We start from the raw sequence: 20,051 nt of genomic DNA on the forward strand, positions 1-20,051 counted from the left end.
CTAGTGAGAGCCCACCTTTTTGTTCAAAGATGGTGCTTTCTAGCTATGTCATCACATGGTGGAAGGGACCAGGGGCCCTCTGGAACTGCTATTATAAAGGCACTAATTCTGAATTAATTCATGAGGGCTCCACCCTCATGACCTAAGCACTCCCCAAAATCCCACTTCCAAACACTTTCATCACTGGGGATTAAGATTTCAATATTTGAATTTTAGGGGGACACAAACATTCAGATGATAGCACCTTCAATATAAGTCAAAGCAAATTCAGGTGTCGACCAATATTTTCTGCACATGTTCTAAAATGATCTGTATTATTTAAGGGAAATTAATCTAAATGTAATTAATTTTGCGATTTTTCCTACATTAAAAGTAGTCAACAAAAAGTACTCAGTGTTGAGGCCTATAGATGGAAAAATTACCATTTAGAAAGTATAATCAATAAGGAAGGAAGGAAAGAAGAAGATTCGGTTTCATGGGAAAGATAAGGAATATCAAAGATTACACAGGTGCTTCTTTCTTAGATGCAGAACATAAGAATTATATACAAGTATGGTGGCCACTAAAGAATTCAGACAAGTAGAATCATCAAATTTTAAAGCTGAGAAGAATGTTGGAAATCTCTCAATCTGGATCTCTGCTAAGGTGGCATAGTATTTGATAACAGCGACTTGATACCTGAACAGCAGTGGCTTAGAATTACATTTTATTAGCAGTTTAACCGAAAGAGAGGTACTTATCATTTCTAAATCTCAGTTTCCTTATCTACAAATCAGTAACAATAATAATAAGTCTTAGCTAGACATATTTCTTCTATTGGAGGTGTGTGGGTAACTGAGACAATACATTTGAAATGTCTAGCACAGTACTTGGCCCATAGAGTTCTATTTTAGTGATAGGGTAACTGAGGTATAGGAAGATTGATGAACTTTCTCCATTAGTAACACATTTAGTAAGTGGGACGCTGGGAATTAAAACCAGGTATAGTAGCAGCAAACAGAATGGAACCATACAAATGCCAGTCACTTAATAAATGAAATGACTACTCCAAGAGCACAGAATTCATTAGTGGTCTGCAGAGCACAGTCACATCAGCTTCTTCCCGATGTGCATAGATGCAAACATTACTTATGCTTGAGAGAATGGGTCTTTTGAAGACAAAGTTTTGTGTGTGTGTGTGTGTGTGTGTGTGTGTGTGTGTGTGTGTGTGTGTTGAACCAAGTGCAGTCTTTTAAAAAAGTACAGTAATGTACATTTCTCCAGTCAGTTCATCTAGTTTACATGGGATAAGAGAAACCTCAATGTTATGACAGATTTAAAACATTATATAGGTAATTAGTACCCCTCTCATATTTAAGTAATTACACAAATTCTAACATTTAAAGTATTCTCCTTATAAGATTTTCTGTTTTACCAAAGAATTTTCAGATACATTTTTAGAGATTTATACAAACAGTTTAACTAACACCTAAGGAGTGTAAAGGTAATAGCTGGAGATGAGGAAACATCATGATTATAATTTAGAAAGAACAAAGGGAAAGTGTTATCAAGACAAAGTAAACAAATAGCACAGTTAACAATTTATTTCATTTGTAAATTTCATTATAGTTTTGAGAGATTTTAAAATATTTATATATTGATTTATTTTGTAAATTATTACTTGGCTTCTCCTATATGTTCAGTTTTAGGCTAATTTTGGTGATTATAATTTTGAACAAAAGACACATGGTGCTTCTCGTGAAATTTACCCCATTGTATAGGGTGTGACCAACTGTTCGAATCTCACACTTATATCTTTATTCCTTTGAGATCCTGGGCAAGTCAGTTAAGAATAGAAATAACTTACTTAAACTTCCTCAACAATAAAATGGGAAGTCATAGGATTAAATAAGACAATCTTTACTTGGCACAATGCTTAGCATACACTAAAACCTCAATGCATGTTAGCTATCGTTTCAACATAGAGAAACCAAGTACTAACAGTCCCCAACCTTTTTGACACCAGGGCCCAGTGCTCCTATGAGAATCTAATACCTGATGATCTGAGGTGGAGCTAAAGTGGTGATGCTAGGCTGCAAATGCAAATGAAGCTTTGCTCCCTTGCCAGGCTGCTCACCTCCTGCTGTGCAGCCTGATTCCTAACAGGCCACTGACTGGGTATGGTTTGTGGCCCGGGGGTTGGGGACCCTTGAAGTAACCTGTCAAAAGAGACACATAAATATACAATTCTAAATAGTTTTAAGCAGTTATTGTATATAATGTGACAATACAAATTGTGAAAATGTTATTAAATAATCTCTTATCCAGAATAGATTTTACCCCCAAAATATGATGATTGCAGTTATGCTTACAGCCCTGATTCTCTTTGAGAGAGAGAGAGAGAGAGAGAGAGAGAGAGAGAGAGAGAGGCTGGTCTCCTTTAGAACAAATAGAAAAACTGGTCTTTATTCTTTACCTACCAGAATTTACTTACAGAAAAATATAGCTTCTTTAAAAAGAGTTTGAATCCTTAATAAAGCACACGAGATATCATGGGGACAATTTAAGATCATGGTCAGGCAATACACTGAAATTGAGATTTTCCAAAAAGTGTAATAAAAAATAAAAAGGGAAATAAAATTTATCTTCCAACACCAGGGAAAGGCTGACAAATAGTTTTTAAGTTTTCTCAGTTTTGTTTATTTAAGGAGAAAATAATCAAAGAGAAAGATAAACAACAAGAAAAAATATAAAGTGGTTTCCTCAAAAGTATTTCTCTTAATCCTCAGCTTTTCTAGCTAGCCCACAACCTTAGGTTTTGTTCTGGAGGTGAGGGTAGGCAGAGCTGGAGGAAGAGGAATGAGAGTGGTACAAGGAGGAAAGCCTGCTCTGTGGATGGCTTTCATCTTGCCCACTCCCACTTCTGTACAGCAGTACACTGCTCCAGAGTCATTTTCACATTATGCTCACTTTCCCTTCCTCATTTACATAGACACTGGTTCCTACTTGTACTCATCTCAGAGACAACTATCTCTCACAAATCCATTAAAAATAAAGCAAGCACTTGCCTAAAGTAATCAAAGCATCACCTGGAGAGGTGCATAGACAAATCCTTTCAATAAAATGAGAGTTCTGGGCAATGATCTCACAAAGATTCTACAAACACGAGTCTTGTCCAGGTGACCCCCATCTCTTCCCACCCCAGCAAGCTCTTTGTTCCTCCACTTAGATTTTGGGAGGCTGGTGGGCAAATGCAGGGGGATGGAGCTGGAGAAGAAAAGTCCATACGTTATTCATGAATTGAAACAGCTTGAGAGATTTCCAGTGAAAATTTGTCTTAGAAGGTATGCACATCATAGACGTACGTTATATAGACATGTATGTGTGAGTATGTGTAAAAGGACACATCGTTCATACTACATTTAACTGTCAGGAACAAGCAGTGAACAATCCCGATCTCTTAGACATTTTGAGAGCATGACCAGATTTTATCCCAGTCCCCAGATCGGACAAGTTTCTTTTATGCATTTCGGGTACATTTGTGATTTCTGGGGGAGCTTAGCATAGCTTTTGAAAAAAGAGCCCATTGGGCAGGGGCAATTTTCCCAGATGACATTGTGGGTGCTTTTGTTTTGCTCGTTTATTTATTTTTACCACACAGTACCACGCCCTTTTCTTTCCTAACCTCTTTCTACCTGGCTGGATCTGCCTGCGCTGGGCCTCCCACCTGCCTCCCCCTCCCACTCTGTCTCCTACAGTCTAGGAAACTTGAGTGAGTGTTTTGAATCCCTAGATTGCTCCAGCAGTGAAACGAGACAGATCAGGAGCTAAGGCACATTTGACCAAAAGGCAGCTCTTTGCTTTCTTCTTATGCTGCTTCCCCTTCCTCTTTTCCCAAATAGATATGTAAACACATGTATTTTTCTGTTTAAATTTAGTGAATTGGTCCTCTGCTTGTGCCTTGATTTAGCTATTGGGCTGAGGCTTGCTCCTCCCTTCCCTACTCGGATAGGAGCCACTGGGATCTGGAGCTCGAGCTTCCAAATTGAAGCTGGCCTCAGGCCAGGTGACCTTTTCTTTGTAAGTTTCTTTCCTAAGCAGAGTTGGGGGGGTGGAGGGGGGGCGGGGAGCTGGGATCTGTTTGGTGTTGTTGGAGGGGTAGTGAGGAAAGGAGGGGGGTAGAAGAGAGTAAAGGGCTGTTGTTAAACAGTTTCTTACCGTAAGAGGGAGTTCAGACCTAGATCTTTCCAGTTAATCACACAACAAACTTAGCTCATCGCAATAAAAAGCAGCTCAGAGCCGACTGGCTCTTCTAGGCACTGAGTCGGAACAGGATTCTTTCACCCAGGCATCTCCTCCAGTGGGATCCGCCAGCGCGTCCAGCACCATGTGGGTGACCAAACTTCTGCCAGTCCTGCTGCTGCAGCAGGTCCTCCTACATCTCCTGCTGCTTCCCATCGCCATCCCCTATGCAGGTTAGTTGTCTCTTCTTTATCATTATCATTATTTTAATTCTCTTGCTAACCTTTCCTTTTTCTAACACTCTCTCTTTACCCTATTTCCAGCATCCTTTTTTAGCTCAGTATGTGGTATGGGTTTTTTTTTAAATATCTCATTGTCTTTCCTTTGATATTCTATTTATATTTGCAAAGCATTTAAAATGATAATTAGCATCCCCTCAGTGAGTCTCCCCCACCCCACCCCACCCCCTACTGAGCCAGCCCCTTCTCAATTAGCCTAATAGCTGTGGACTGTGGGATAGGAGTGAAGTGCTAACACTGGCTGGAACTTGGCTGGTTTGGACAAGTTTAAAGCTGAATAGAAGGTCTGGTCTGAACAGGGGAGAGTGATGGTCAGTAGAGCAGGGACTCATTCCCCCCCCCTCCCCCCCAGGGGATAATTTTCCATGATAATCCACTACCCACCATCACTCAGTCAACATTCAGAGCCAAATTATGACTTTATACAGGTTTTTATTTGGAGAAAGCAGATAAAACTCTGAGTATATGCACGTTATAAAAATGAAAGAGAAAGCCTGTCAGAATTCTAAGATCTCATTCTTCCTGGACATGAATGCCTGTCCTTTTGAAACTGCAGTGTTAGGAAGGCAAAAATTGTGTGACTTTGATTAACACTACAGAACTTCTCCTTTTCATTTCTCATTTTCTCTCCTGAATTTACAGGTAGGGAAGGAAGGAGTTGCTTGAGAGTTACTATTGCCTGAAACTTTAGAGATTTCATTTGCTGCTTTGAGAAGGTTTCTTCTGTGTTATCAGGGCAAGAGGAAACATCTGCATTTGGTTGTATTATCATTGTAGTGGCTGGGATGCCAACGGGAAAAGGTACTGAGCATCATGGGTGGGCGCAGGGAAAGACAAGAATGGAAGAAATGCCCAGATGGTAGACATGGCCATTTTATAATCTAAAACAGAGAACTGGCTATACCTTCTGAGATACGTTAAATATGAAATTCATCAGACTTCTGATCTAGTTTCTGATGTAATAAAAGTGCTGAAAACATCAAGAATTTGCTAAATGACAAGAAATCATTCAATCCATCTGGCTTTATTTTTGTGAAGTAGCCCTTTCGGAAAACAACACTGTGTGGGAAGAAGGGTCAGTTTGGAAACATTTAGGTAAGATTTCTGAAGAGGTAAAAAAGAAGTCAGTTCAATCAAGCAGTCTATCATGTTTGAGATGTGTCATGTTTAAATAGATTCTTATAAGATATTGCTGGTTTCAGGGAGTTTGAGCATAAATTGAAATAATATTTTGAGGGCTTTCATTGTTCAGGATTAAAATGTTGATGGTCAGAAGTAAAATATGGTTACCTGAAATCATCTGTGTTAATGCAAGGGGAACACAGTGTGGAAAACCCAAACAGTAGATCAACCATAGACAATGTCTATTTGCTTTTGGCATGCATTCCTAAGTTTTGGCAGGAGATATACATTCGTAATTATATTTCACTTTGGCTAATGTTGGAATGACTGTGTTTCCTGAGCATAGGGAAAATGTAGCCCAAGAGCGTGCTGGCAGGCGAGGGAGGCCAATTGGGAATTACAGATATGCTGTGAATAATTCCTGAAGTGGATAATGCTAAAATTGTCATCAAAAGAAGGTCTGCCTTTGTTTGGGTGGCAAGTATATTTTGGTAGTTTTTTTTTTTTTTTTAATAACATTATTCAAAATGGAAAACATGGTTAGCCCTCTTAAAACATACCAAAAAAAACTTTGTTCTTTTTTGTATCATTTAACATTTAGATTTTTCGTTGTGGTTATTACTTGCTTCAGCTATACTTTTTGATTTATCTTATGAGTCTATATTTGCACATATTGTAAAATAACACAATGTTGGAAAAGAAGTGGATAGTATAATGAGGTGACAACCAGTTTTGAGCAGCATGTATATGGAGATAATTTATAGAAAAGTTTCCTAAGAAATATTCAATATAATGGACCCAAGGCATTCTTATAGAAGTGGTCTACATAGAATTACCCTCTAGCAATTCCCCACCTACAGTGGAAACAGATATCCAACCCCTGTAACAAAAGAATCATTTAAATGAGCACCTAGTATCCAGGAGCCTGTGGCAGGTATAAAGATGAGCAAATGAGAAAGAAACCTACATTACAGAGCAACTGTTATGGACCAAGCTCTAAAAAGAAATCTTATTTAATTCTAATAAGATTGGCATTTGGGGGCTCATCTAACATGAGGAAACTGAGGTTAAAGACCTTAATTATCTTATTATCTTAATCAAGGGATAGAGCTGAGATTCCTATCCAAAACTATGTAAATGAAATATGTGGGTTTTCTTTTTTCAAACAATTTATTTATACTGAGACCAACAGCGGTGAAGTCAACTGAAATGGCCTTTTAAAAAAATCTATTTTGCTAAGAAATATAAGAAAAACTTGGTTTTAGAAATACTATTTACTGTGGAATTTATTTTTAGATTAAAGGGTCAAACTAAGTTTAGAGAGTATATGGTACTCAAGTTGAGCATGGAAAGGTGTAGTCACACAGTCAGTAACAAAGTCAGGGGAACACAAAGTGTAGGTGTAGAAGTGAGGAAGGACAGGTAACCACGTGGGGCTGGTATGCTGAGTACCTGAGAGGTGAGTAGTATGAACTGTGATTAGAGAAGATAGGATGGCATGCATGCATAAGCAGCGAAAATCATGCTAAACTACTCTACCCTGAACATCACAGGCAGCTGCTGAAAGTTTTTAAGTTGACAGATAGATAGTTGACAGAAGTTGTACTTCAGTGTGGTTGATTTGGTTGCTGTGTGGAGGGAGAGTGGTAGACAGAAACAGGAGGAGGCTTCTGTACCAGTGAAATATTGAACAAGGAAGTGGAATAAAAGAGGAGGGAACTACCTAGGGAGACCCCTAATCTTGTATTGAACATCAGTTCTTTTTGTAAATCTCTTTGGAGGAGATTATTATGCTACTTCTCAAATACCAACATTTGATTTAAATCCAACATGACTCTTCTCGACATTTTATTTGCGATATTGTCACCTTCTTTAAAGAAGGAGAGATGATTGTGAAATCCAAGTCCTAGATATTAGCAGTGAAAATCTAGACTAGAATTTATGATTCATGTCTCTGAGAAGTTTACAATCTCCAGTCACAATCATTCCCTTCCATTAATTATTTGTGTACTTTCATCTTAACATTTTGCCACTTCGAGCTGTTAATCACTAATCATGTGGCTAAATTACTTGGACTATGTGGAGTCAGATTCCTGCTTCTTTCCACACCCTGCAAATCCTTTCCTTGCATGATTTCCCTTTGAAGTCAATGGTTAGTCCATTCAGAGAAGAAAATATATGAGGTATTGAGAGAAATGAGTGTGAGGCCCAGGGACCAGAGGGAGAAATGTGTCTTTTTTCAAGCACCTTGATACATTTGACCCTACTCTCTGTTTGTAGGTTTTCACTAAGATCCTAATGATTTTAGTTCTAAAATAGGGACTTCAGGTTCTTCAGGAAATATAGCTTCCATAATGTTTTCCCATACTGGGAGAAGAGGAAAAAAGAGTTGCAATTTAAAGCACGGGAAAACATGACAAAGTTGGAGTGATCTCTCACCCTTTGATTTCATTTCAATATTTTGTTTATAAACTTCAGATAACAGTCATGCATAAAAAAATAGTAGGGAAAAATCTGATCCAAAGATATTTTTGATTTTCTTCCCAAATTAAGCTAGTCTTTTAACTGTTTTCAGTAAAACAAGCATCAGTTGTTAATACATATGGAAGAGAAAGTTGAAACTATTTTCAGCAAAGGAATTTTATTTTCAGATGCTGTTTTTGAATGGCTTCTGTTTTGAATTTTTCTTTTATTGAAGAAGGAATTAATTTTATAGATGTGTGGATTCCATGATGTACAACTAGCTTGAACTTCACATTTTTGAGTAATTAGTTACTGACCTAGTAGAAATGACTGCATTATAAGGCAAAGCTTCTAAGTCATGAGAAATACATAGTGAAAAGGGAATCCTGGTATCTGGTTCCGAGTGCCTCTGATTAGCTTTGTAGCCGCAGACAAGCTTTTCACTCCTATTTATTATCTAGTAAAGGGAAATTATAGATTTATCTGCTTTTCAGAATGCTTTTTGATCTTTAGATGAAAGGTAGCGATGGAAAAATTTATCAGCAAACAAGAGTAGACTATTTTTATGAGGTACAGCCACACATTAACACATTTCAATAGGACAGCTGAGGAGCTGTAGAATTAAAAACTCCACCAACAATCCCACAGAGACCTTTTGTCTCCACAGTAGTCCTCAATACTTGCTTTCATAGTGCATGTTATTGAGAAGAGAAACCAGAATATCGACCAGGGGTTCTATTTTAGTTCACAATTAGTAAAATACATATCTGAATTTAATGTTTGTCTTAGACTTTTTAGATCTTGTTTTATGCTCTTCTCTCTCACTTAGACATGTATAATAAATACATTATAAATGAGGCCAATTTTAATTCTATATTTTTAATTAACAGAATTTATTTGAGAAATATATGTACAATTATTCCATTTTGGTGGACAGTTTTTTTTTTTTTTAATAGATGATATGCATCTTTAACTACTATTTATTTCTAAGAAATCAGATTATTATGCTGTTTTCACAGAACCTTAGAAATAGTGCTCTAAGGTCAAAAGAAGACCCTCCTAATGGAGAAACATCTCTCATTAACATAGTTCTGTGGTGGAAACCAAAATTTGAAAAAAATTATACCATATTTTTGCTTGGGAGAATGAATATCACACATTATGTCAGAAATTAAGAATTCAATTTGAAAAACAAAACTAAAACATTGCATATTCATAATATTTATCCAAATTGATTTTCAAATATTTATTTAATGATTATAGTTTAAATATCTTATTTTTGTTCAACTATAACTTTCATGTTTAAGATTGAGTTATTGGGATATTAGCATTTCAAGTAATTAAACAGTCATTTGGCAAGTCAATAGGACTGCCAGAATTATCATCTGTCTGCCAACGTTATGCAAAGCATTTGTTCCACACTCAATAAAAAACATGTTGATAGATTATTTGGTTGATTAAATTTCAATGTTAAAAAATGTCTTTTGAATTATATCTGTTATATCATAGCCATCCCATCTTATAGGGCAAGGAAAAGTTAAAAAAATGAAAACATAATTACAGAAATTAGTACCAGTCTTTTGAGGCTTGTGTTCTGAAGTTTTATAAAGAACCAGAAATTTAGAGGACTTCATGTTTTCTCTTATTTATTGTGGGCTTCAGGTTAGGATAGACATTAATGAGTAGCATCCGTCTGTTAATACACAAACCGGAGACAGTGGTTGCTGGCAAACTTAAGAGTATAATGCCAGTCTTGGTACCTCACTCTGCTAGCCATATTTCCAAATTTTCTGTACAAAAGTTTTAACTTCTTTTCTTGACACGTTTTACCATACATATAAGACTAGGAGTGCATTTCCTGTTCTACTGTCCAAGTTTCTTCTTTACTGATAGCTCTAAACCAAATCTTCAGAAAATATTTACAAGCCATATTTCCACATACTTTCCTAGCAATTCTTAGATTAATATGTCATCATGAGTGTTTAAGAGTGGGAGTTCTGAAGAGAGGCAGCTGAGTTTTGAATGAGATCTTCTAAGGGATGAGTTTTTCCCTGTGTCTTGGTTTCTGCATCTTAAAAATGAATATATTATTACTACCTTTGTTATAAGAGAGTTAAAAGAATTGAGAGGCAGGGGAGGACCACAATCACATCTACCCTGATTGTGCAATAGCTGCAATCTCTTAGACATTTGATCTTGACGGAGAAGATGGTGATCATCATTAGAAACCAGGTAACTATGCAGATTGAGAATAAAGAAGCGAGTTCTTGATATTCTAAAGTTATTCATTAGATTAAGCCTTTTAGGATGTTTTCGTTCTGTTTTCAGATCTTTTATAGAAAGCTTTATGCTTATCTAGGGGCCTTGTAGAATACTTTCATGAAGAAAAATGATATTAAAGGATGAATTTTTACATACATTTGATTTGCAGCATTTGGCTTGATTTCAAGACAAACAGTTCAGTGATACTAAGAAATAGTGTCCCAAAGCACAGAAAACAATTATGTAGAAAATGAGAAAGGCTAAAATATGAATAGTATGAAATACTTTAAAGAGCAAGTTAGAAGAATTTATCCACTGTACCATTTTTAGTGAGAAATTTCTCACCTGCCATTGAATTGGCTTATCTAATTAATATTATAACTTACATAGGAACCAATTATAGAAGGAAATGGCAAATTTAATTATAGAGCCTGATGTGATATGTCCTGGTACTTGGTTTCATACTATTTGGAGAATATCATGTTATTTATTTCTTTAGAGTGAACTCTGTCCTAATTTTTAAAAACATCTCTCATATGAAAGAATATAGATAGATGAGTGACTCTACCTGATAAGTTATTTATTCTTCAGTGATTACAATATTCCTCTCTTGCTCTTAACTATCTGAGAAAGTCATTCCCTACCTCCTCCATCCCTGACCCCTGGAGCTCTAGTATGTTGTCAGATAAAATCATTATCTTATAGATGATCTGTAAAGACATTTTTTTAAACATAAGCCTTAAAAGCTTATTCCCTGTGTTTTCTAAAAATTATTTTATTAATAGAAGGACAGAAGAAAAGAAGAAACACACTTCATGAATTTAAAAAGTCAGCAAAGACTACTCTACATAAAGAAGACCCGTTACTGAAGATAAAAACAAAAAAAATGAACACAGCAGACCAATGTGCCAATAGATGTATTAGGAATAAAGGACTTCCATTCACTTGCAAGTAAGTTGCTTCATTTTGTTCTTAGGATAATTTTCAAAATATAACATGTATTCATTATCATCATTTTTTTTTTTTATTCAATGTATTTGTCCTTTAAATGATAAGCTTGACTTTAGTTTTAAACTCATTACAACAGAAGACTTAGCTCTCAGTAGATAGAAGTATGAGTAAGAGAGTGCATATAAACTGATATCTTTTAGAATCTATAGTGGCTTTGGTTATGGAAATTATGTTTTCTCATCTTATGAACAATTGAACTTTAGGAATTAAAATTCAACTAGTGTGACTTTTATCTCTCTAACATTTAAAATATTCTATCAGAGTAAACATTTTCTTTCTTTTTCTTGCAAGAGGAGTGAAAGAATTTTCAGAATCTAAATTGGGCAACAGCCAAAATTTACTGCAACTTATGTCATTGTCTTTAGGGATTTAAATAAAAAGTGTTGAGAGGATTAGATTAAAAACTAGAAGGATTGGTGTCAGCAGCAGAGTTTGTTTAAAAGAGGTTAGAGGTAGTGATGATGAAGTTTAGGTGAAAAGTGATGGGGTTATTGAAAGAGGCATGAGAGGACTGAAAGAGTGAGTTTTCTTATCTTTTGAAAGTCCCTCTGCGATTACACAGGGAAGCATTCCTTACTACTTTGCCAGTGATCCCAGAGGATGAAAGTTGGAGTTTGGGCCCATTAAGGTGACAACTTCATCTGAATAGTTTCCTGAACTGCCAGAAGAAAATGCGTTTCCTAGCTCTTCATAAACGGTTCCTCTCCTCTACTCACTTTCCACCCTTTCATTCCCTATTTCATCCCATTTTTTACAGGATTGGGCATGACATCCTGTGAATTTTAAATTCTACTGTATTACATTTGGGTCATGACACATAGCATAAACATAGATTTAGTAATGTCATGGAAAACAGTCCTAATTTCATCTTGCCTTTCTCAGAGAAATGAGTGTTATGGGCCTGAGGGGAAAGGGCAGTGTCAGAGAAGGTCTTCAGCAGATGTAGTGGGAGGAGAGATTATCTCCTTTCTTTTCATTTACAGCTCCTCTGGAAGTATTTTTATAGACAAACTGCCACTTTCAGGGAAATATTTCTTGGCAAGGGTATTCCTATAATAATTCTGTTTCTTTACCTGATTTCCTGTAAAAGCCTTGAGATTGTTAAAAATAAATTAGAGAAAACTACTCTCAATCAGCATCTCAGCTGTGTGGACTTGTGGAGGTGTTCTTCTGGCACCTGAGGAGGGTGGACTTATTGTATTTTCCCCTCTTGGGGTTGGAAGGGGCAAAAAGAATGGGAGAACCACACCTCATTTTGGTTTTTAACTTTGAATCTGAATATACACTCTCCTGACTGTATCCACAAGTAACGAAAGTGTTGCCACATTTCTATTTTCACACTAGTCAGCCTTATGCCTATTAAAAACAAGACAAACAAAACAAGCAAAACAAAATGAAACAAAACAAAACATCTTTTCCTTTAGGAGAAACTAATATGAATTTGTTGCATTGGAGAACACATGTGACTTGATTAATAAATCTTTACATATCCCATGTAAATGAGGTTTCATATTTTTCTACCATAGTCTTGTTGAGTTAAATTTAGTCTCCAAATTATGGCAACCTATACTGAAAACCACATGTAATAATACCTGTGTACTGCCACAGTTCTTCTGCCCAGAAATTGTGTCATCTTTCTCAGTCATCTATGCCAATATATATATTTTATACATATGTGTTTGGAATCATCGAACATATTAGTTATTCAGAATTAAGTGGACATAATATGATACTTTGACATTAGATTATTAATGAATTAAAGGATCTACTTTCAGACTTGTCATATGGACTAGACTCACTGGAAAACAATGGCAAATATAGAAAAATGTTTGGAAAATACAACAAAGCTGTGTGAAAGCATCTGTGATTGCGTGGGCATGGGGTGGAATATTTTCAAACACTATTTTCTCTTGAGAAGGGATCAACAATATTGATTTTATAGAGAATGAAATTCTTCTTTGCTGGATAGGAAGGATGACCAGAATGCCTAATTCTAAGCTCTTCTAGAAGTTACTACTCATTAATTGGCTCAAGAAAAGAAAATAGGAGGCTTTCCTCTTCCAGTCATGGCTAACTGGCGGTACTGGAACTGCCTACCTGACATGAACAACTAGAAAACTAGAAAATTCTTGAAATGAAGATAATAAAATAAGGCTAAGATAAGGACTTCTAAACTCAAACTTAAAAGAAGATACCACTCATGGAATTTAACACCTTGGATCCAGTCCATATGGAAGTGTAAAATGATATTTTCTGAGAGAATATGGCATTGTAATGGAAGGAGAGAAAAGAGTGAATGAAATCAGCATGCTGAAAACCTCTCCCTGACTTTCCAGATGAAATCACATTTGTATTCATAGAAGCAAATCTTGCATGTTTCTGATGGGGCTCATGAGTTACCTGAAAGGTGATCTCCTATCAAAGCCATGTAGAAAAGGAGTTTATGTATGTGTGATACATTTCTATTTGAACATGAAGTTAAATAGCAGACTATTGATTCTGTAACTTTAAAACTTCTCTTTAGATGTTTGTTTAGTTTTATTTTTATATGTGTTCTTTATCTAATAACTATGCTTTCAAAGTCATTTAACGCCCTCTCCCCGAAATCCTCCTAAAGGGAAATAATGAATTTAACATGTATTCCATAAGCTTTCAGTCTACCAGATCAAAATTCAAATCTATTAGCCAATTCTCTCTTATCAAGTTATTGAGCCACAGCTGTAAAAATATACTTTTATTATTTGCTCTTAATTACTATTTCAGCTGTAAAATGTTCTTATAGTTAGATATTTCAAACTATCTATATTTAAATCAAAGCACAAACTTTGTGAAGATAATTTTTTGAAGTTTTGGATATAGAATAAAATGGAATAAATAAAACATATAAGATAGTAGGGAAAACATTTTTTAATGTATGTCTTTTTTGTATTTGTTTTATAAAAGTTATTTCCCTTTATTTAAAATTATTAAAAAGTTGCCAAAATACTTAGAAATAAATGACTAATTTGAAATATCTGTAATTACAAGATTATTTGTTCTCAAAAATATATGGACTGGAAGTGAAAAATCCTTATTTTTAGAAAATCTGTTCATTTTTTTTTAATTAGGTACTCTTACATAGTGGTTTTGTAATTAGCATGAACATAGCGAGAAGTTTTAATACCACTTCTTAATAAAAGAAAAACAATTCAGAATTCCAACATTATTTCTTGTATTGTAAGAAATGGTAACATTTAATGTTGAAAATTTTATTGAGTACTTTACTATTCTTGCTTAAGAGATTTTTGCATTTAACCTTTGGTTTAAAAAGATGTTTATATAGCCCTCCTTGGTTAAGCCATGTCCCCATTCTTTAAAAACTGTATAAATAGTAATATTCCTTTTTTTCATTGGGATTGTTTTTTCAGGGCCTTTGTTTTTGATAAAGCAAGAAAACGATGCCTCTGGTTCCCTTTCAATAGCATGTCAAGTGGGGTGAAAAAAGAATTTGGCCATGAATTCGACCTCTATGAAAACAAAGGTAACTGGCTTCTCCCTAAATATTTCATAATGAAATAAATGTAAAATATGTGTAATTTCCTGCCACAGTGCTCTTTCTCACTGATTTTTTTTTTTTATATATATATATGCTGGCTCTGTTATGCAATCAATTCATCCATTAAGACAGATAACACAAGCACCTTGATGATATTCAGCATGGTACTTTTGATTAAAGAGAAGTTTTCACAAACTTCCCATAATTAGATTATCCCTTTCCTCTTTGTTTATTTTTATGGGATGCTCCTAGAACTGGTATTCTCCAAGTCATTTTAGAAAGTGCCACCTTAAGTTATTATTTTAAGACATAGAAAATTTTGAGCTTACTATAGTAATTCAAATTTTAACAACTTTTGATAACTAATCTAAATTATAGTGATGATTGCTGATAATTAAAAAATGTGGAGATTTTGAAAAAATAGTTGGATCTTGTTTTAGTTATATTTTTATAACCTTTAAAAAATTGAGACCATATTATTTGTTAATTTGTCTATTTTGATAGTTTAATATTATAGCCACAGGTATTTACTTTGTTCAAAAGTATCTCAATAAAATAATTGAAGAATGTTAAATAAATATGAATTAAAAAAAATCTCTCATCACAAAAATAATAATCATGGGCTGTATTTGTAGTAATAGTATTTATTTCAATTTTAATGTTTTCTTAAATTATATTGTGTCATATTAAATTTGGGTATTTGGTAATATGCACAGATATTTTCTTTTAATGGTGTAGATGTTTAAATTAAATTAAAATTAATTCGTGGTAGAAAATAAGATGATCTTTATGGACACTAATAATTCTACAAATCCTCAACATAATTTATAATCTAGTATAAGACCATTTTCAATTTTCTAGGTTGCTAACAACTATATTGTATTTGATAGGAACTGTATCAAATACTGTTATTTGGTAGAAATGCGTGGCTGTTTCAGTTTGATTGCTCTATAATTCAGCGGCTGAAATGTTAGCAAAAAATATGAAAAAAATAATAATGTAATTCTCTCTTACATATGCATATACAAAAACACACAATTTTATAAAAGACAAATTAGTTATTTTTATTATCTTAAAGTAACTTTCTGGATTCAACATAGGTTTTACAAATCACTTAATTTTGTTTTTAATATTTTCTTAAAATGGTCTACATATTTGAGCAAATGATTCTGCTAAATTAAATTTGCCTGACCAGTTGAATATAGAGACTAATCTACCTTAAGTACATAGACTAATCTCTGCAGTTATCCAAGTATATGCTTACAAAATTAAAATTTCTCAGTAGTCTTTTTTTGTTTGTTTTAGATTATTCTGAAATGTGTTATTTTGAATATGTTAGTAGAAGCTTTAGGCAAGACATTTCAATATAATTTGAGATAGTTTACAAGCATTAATTATTAAAGGTTTGAACAGAATTTTATTTTTCTTTTTCATATTTATAGCCATATGTTACACATAGTTATAACGTTTTTCTCTGCTTCTTCTGATAGACTACATTAGAAACTGCATCATTGGTAAAGGAGGTAGCTACAAGGGAACGGTATCTATCACTAAGAGTGGCATCAAATGCCAGCCCTGGAATTCCATGATCCCACATGAACACAGGTAAGAATGCATGAAGAAGAGAGTATAGAGACTTTCTTTTTCTATATGTGTGTTACCAACCTCACATTAGTCCTTCATAATAATCCTACAGTTCTGTAATAAAAGCCAAAGGTCCTGAATTGTATTAGGCCAAAGTATATGTGAAGTCATGACTGATATTTAGCAAATGATTAATAAATTTTTCATTAAGATGTGGCTAACATTATCTTACCTCAAAACCTCAATTTATAGATCTTTATGTTTGTGAAGCAATAATGAAAAAGCAATTTTTTAAAAAAGATATGTTTTCCCTCTCTCTTTGCCTTTGAGAAGATTCAGCACTGTGCAGCTGGAGTGGAGAGGTTGACTGTGATAAATTAGAGGTAGATCACATTCTGACCTTACTTAGGGGCTGGATGTTCTTTAACCATGGTAGTTCTCAACATTGGCTGCACATTAGAATCACCTGCTATGAGCCCTTAACAAATCCTACCACCCAGGTGGTAACACAGACTAATTAAATCAGAAACTCTTGAGGGGAAAAACCCAGGCATCGGTGTTTTTTTTTTTTTTAAAGCTCCCCATATGATTCCAAAGTACAGTCAAAATTGAAAACCTTTGCTAAAAACTCTTGCCCCAGATTGACCAGCTTTTCCATTTCACCTGCTGTTTAATGACTAGAGAAACTTCTCATTCCTTGGGAATTAAATCTCTACACTTAAGAATTGTGTTCTTTATGACAGATGAATGCTATTTAAAGACGAGTAAACATAACATCCATAGGCTCATAACTCTGAAAGTTTTTAGTCATCATAGAGGAGAAAAATAGATATCTACTACCCACTAGAGAACTAAATATAGCCACAATTCTCAAGACTTATTTCACAAATAATTTTAAGAGAAACTAAAGTAGTTGAAAACAGCTTTTCCTGGTCATCAGATGCATTAGAAGATTTAATTTTACCACGTGCCAGATACCTTGATGTGCAGTATACCTGATTTATCTCATTTAATTCTCCCAAGAACCACATAGTGGGTGGTTTTATTAATTCTATTTTATATATGGTGAAACTGAAGCACAAAGAGCCTTAGTAACTTTTCAAAGTCATGTACAACTAGTAAGTGGTATGGCCAGAATCTGAGTTCAGCTAGTGTCACTATAACCTTTGCTTTTAATAACCCCAAAGCGTGAAACACTTAGCGTATCAGTAAGACACATGCTTTGACTTTTTTTTTCCAATAGTGGAGATGACTTTGCTTTGATTAATCCACTTTTTATTCCATTCCATACATTTTTTGGAGGCATAATTATGCAAGATGATTTTACTACAGTAAACAGAAATGAGTTAATTGGCCCACATATAAAGAAAAAGAGTTATTTGTTCCACACTGGGATCAAACCTGTGATCTCAGCCTAATTAACGCCAGCTAGTATGTGTCCAAACTGATCAACTTTACAATATTTCAGTAACAGAAAACAACTAACTTTTTCCAAATTATTTACTTACACACGAATATCTCTGAAACACAGTATTGTCCTTATATTACAAAAACAAACAATATAATTGATTTTGTTATCTCATAAGCATTTGTTTGGTGCCATTCCCTGAATAGTGAGGAAAACATTTTATTTAAATAGATAGATCTGTTTTTCATGAACAAAAGAATAACATTTGAAATCAGTCCTTCCCTAGTAGAGGAGTGTGCATTGGACTGACCCGATAGAGGTCTTATTTCAACCGAAATTCTCTAAGATTGTGATTCTCTACTAGAGGAATAAATGCGAAATAGATCTCCCTGAGAACAGGCTTCTCAGTTCAACCAGCTATTTTACCAGCAACATTTCCTTGTGATATAGAGGTTTAGGGCTGAGAGGATCTTATACATCAATCAAAAAATTATCTAATTCAAAGAAAGCAGCACTTAATTATCATCAATTAACAGCTTATTGGTATATCTTCATGATAACACTTTAAGTATTAACTAAAGATTCACTTTATGGGAAATGGAAAAATAAATACATATATGTCTTTGTCTAGAGGAGTGATTTATTGTTGATTCCCTAAATTAAAATATTTTACAAGTGGCTTAATAGGAAGATGATGATAGATGATTAAATTAGTACAGAAGCTTAACTAGAAAATCAGGTGACTTGATATCTACATTTCTATCCTTCATTGGCCACCCAGCATTCATTAATGAAGTAGATGATGGAATAGATCAAGTTTTCTATGAACACAGTTTATATTAAAAGAAAAAGAAATGTGGCTAGCACCCAAAAGACCTAATTTATATCTCAAGGTACATTTCGATATAACTCAATTTTAAATATTTCTTCACTTATCTCTCTTAAAGTCTTGCTAACAAGGACAAACCAAAACTAGTATGTATATGAATACAATTTTATTACAGAGCCTATGGCTTGGGTGTAACAGGTTCTCATAAGCACTTGTTGAATGAACATAAATGAAAAGCATAGGGCTAGACTTCATTCCTTAGTCAAGTATAAGATACTAAAAAAAAAAAAAAAAAATGCAGGCTAGACACCTCAGAATACAAAGGAAAACCAGTTAATCTGGGTAAAAAGTCATATATGTCAAAGAATAAAGAAAAAAAGTGACCCAAAATGTTCTTTACCTTGAATGCCCTAAAGAGAAATTTGATGTGCATTAATACAGAATTGTGAAAAGAAGCACATCCATTCTCTTCATTTTTTATTTTATTAACTCCAATGAGAAAACTTTATTTATCTTTCAGTCATATCTTAGTTTGATTTCTACTTTATCTCTCTTTCTTCTGACTTGTGTTTTTCCTACTAAACCATTGACTGATTCATTCACTACTTCTTCACAGATCTTTTTGGCTTTACAAATTCACTGGAAAGGTGTGTGTGTGTGTGTGTGTGTGTGCGTGCGCGCGCGCACGTGCTTAGAATAAAAATCTCTAAAACAGTAGATATATATATGTGCATTTAATATATACTAAATCCATTTAGTTTCTTAAGTGATTAAGTGATTAGTTTCATTTGTGATTAATAATAAATTATTCTTACTACTCTACTATACTGTTTTTTTCACAAAATAGAGTTATAGAAGAATTTTCTTAGGTAAATTTGATTAATATATTCTTTATGAAAAAATACAGCAAAATCGGTTTTGATTCTACCAGGAAAAATTAGTATTTCATTATAAATTTACTATGAAAAGTTGGAAAACTGACAGAAATGAAAGAAAATTAATTTAAAGCAAAGGCACAAACAAAAGATGTCCTAAATTATTCTGGAATAGTGGGGCTAAGATGAAGATGAAAGATGACTTCTTTTTCCTTTGAAAGTTAAAACTGTTAGGAATTGTGAAATCATGATGAGCTTTAATTGTATTATAATTTTTGTCAATCAATTGGCCTAATGTCTAATTTTTATTTCTCCGTATTTAGAATGTTAGTGAAGTAAGGCTATAAACTTTTTATCTAAAGATAGTTTGGAGTTTAATAACACTTATAGTACTTAATAGGTGCCTTGAAAATGATTAATAGTAAGTCTCTTAGAATAGATT

At 34.2% G+C, this 20,051-nt stretch overlaps 1 protein-coding gene across 2 annotated transcripts in view; it reads left to right on the forward strand.

The window, feature by feature from the left end:
• Positions 1-4,313: 4,313 nt before the first annotated feature.
• The window catches only part of HGF (hepatocyte growth factor), a 64,122-nt gene continuing 48,384 nt past the window's right edge, over positions 4,314-20,051 (forward strand). The window contains exons 1-4 of one of the 2 annotated variants that reach the window (XM_006925739.1): positions 4,314-4,454; positions 11,153-11,318; positions 14,786-14,898; positions 16,404-16,518. In XM_006925739.1, the coding sequence (XP_006925801.1) occupies positions 4,367-4,454; positions 11,153-11,318; positions 14,786-14,898; positions 16,404-16,518 (482 nt within the window). In that variant the 5' untranslated portion in view covers positions 4,314-4,366. The remainder of the gene's footprint in view (positions 4,455-11,152; positions 11,319-14,785; positions 14,899-16,403; positions 16,519-20,051) is intronic. The other variant, XM_006925738.1, reaches the window with a different exon arrangement.

The sequence above is a fragment of the Pteropus alecto genome, unplaced genomic scaffold (assembly GCF_000325575.1).
Source record: "Pteropus alecto unplaced genomic scaffold, ASM32557v1 scaffold69, whole genome shotgun sequence".
Taxonomy (NCBI): Eukaryota; Metazoa; Chordata; class Mammalia; order Chiroptera; family Pteropodidae; genus Pteropus; species Pteropus alecto.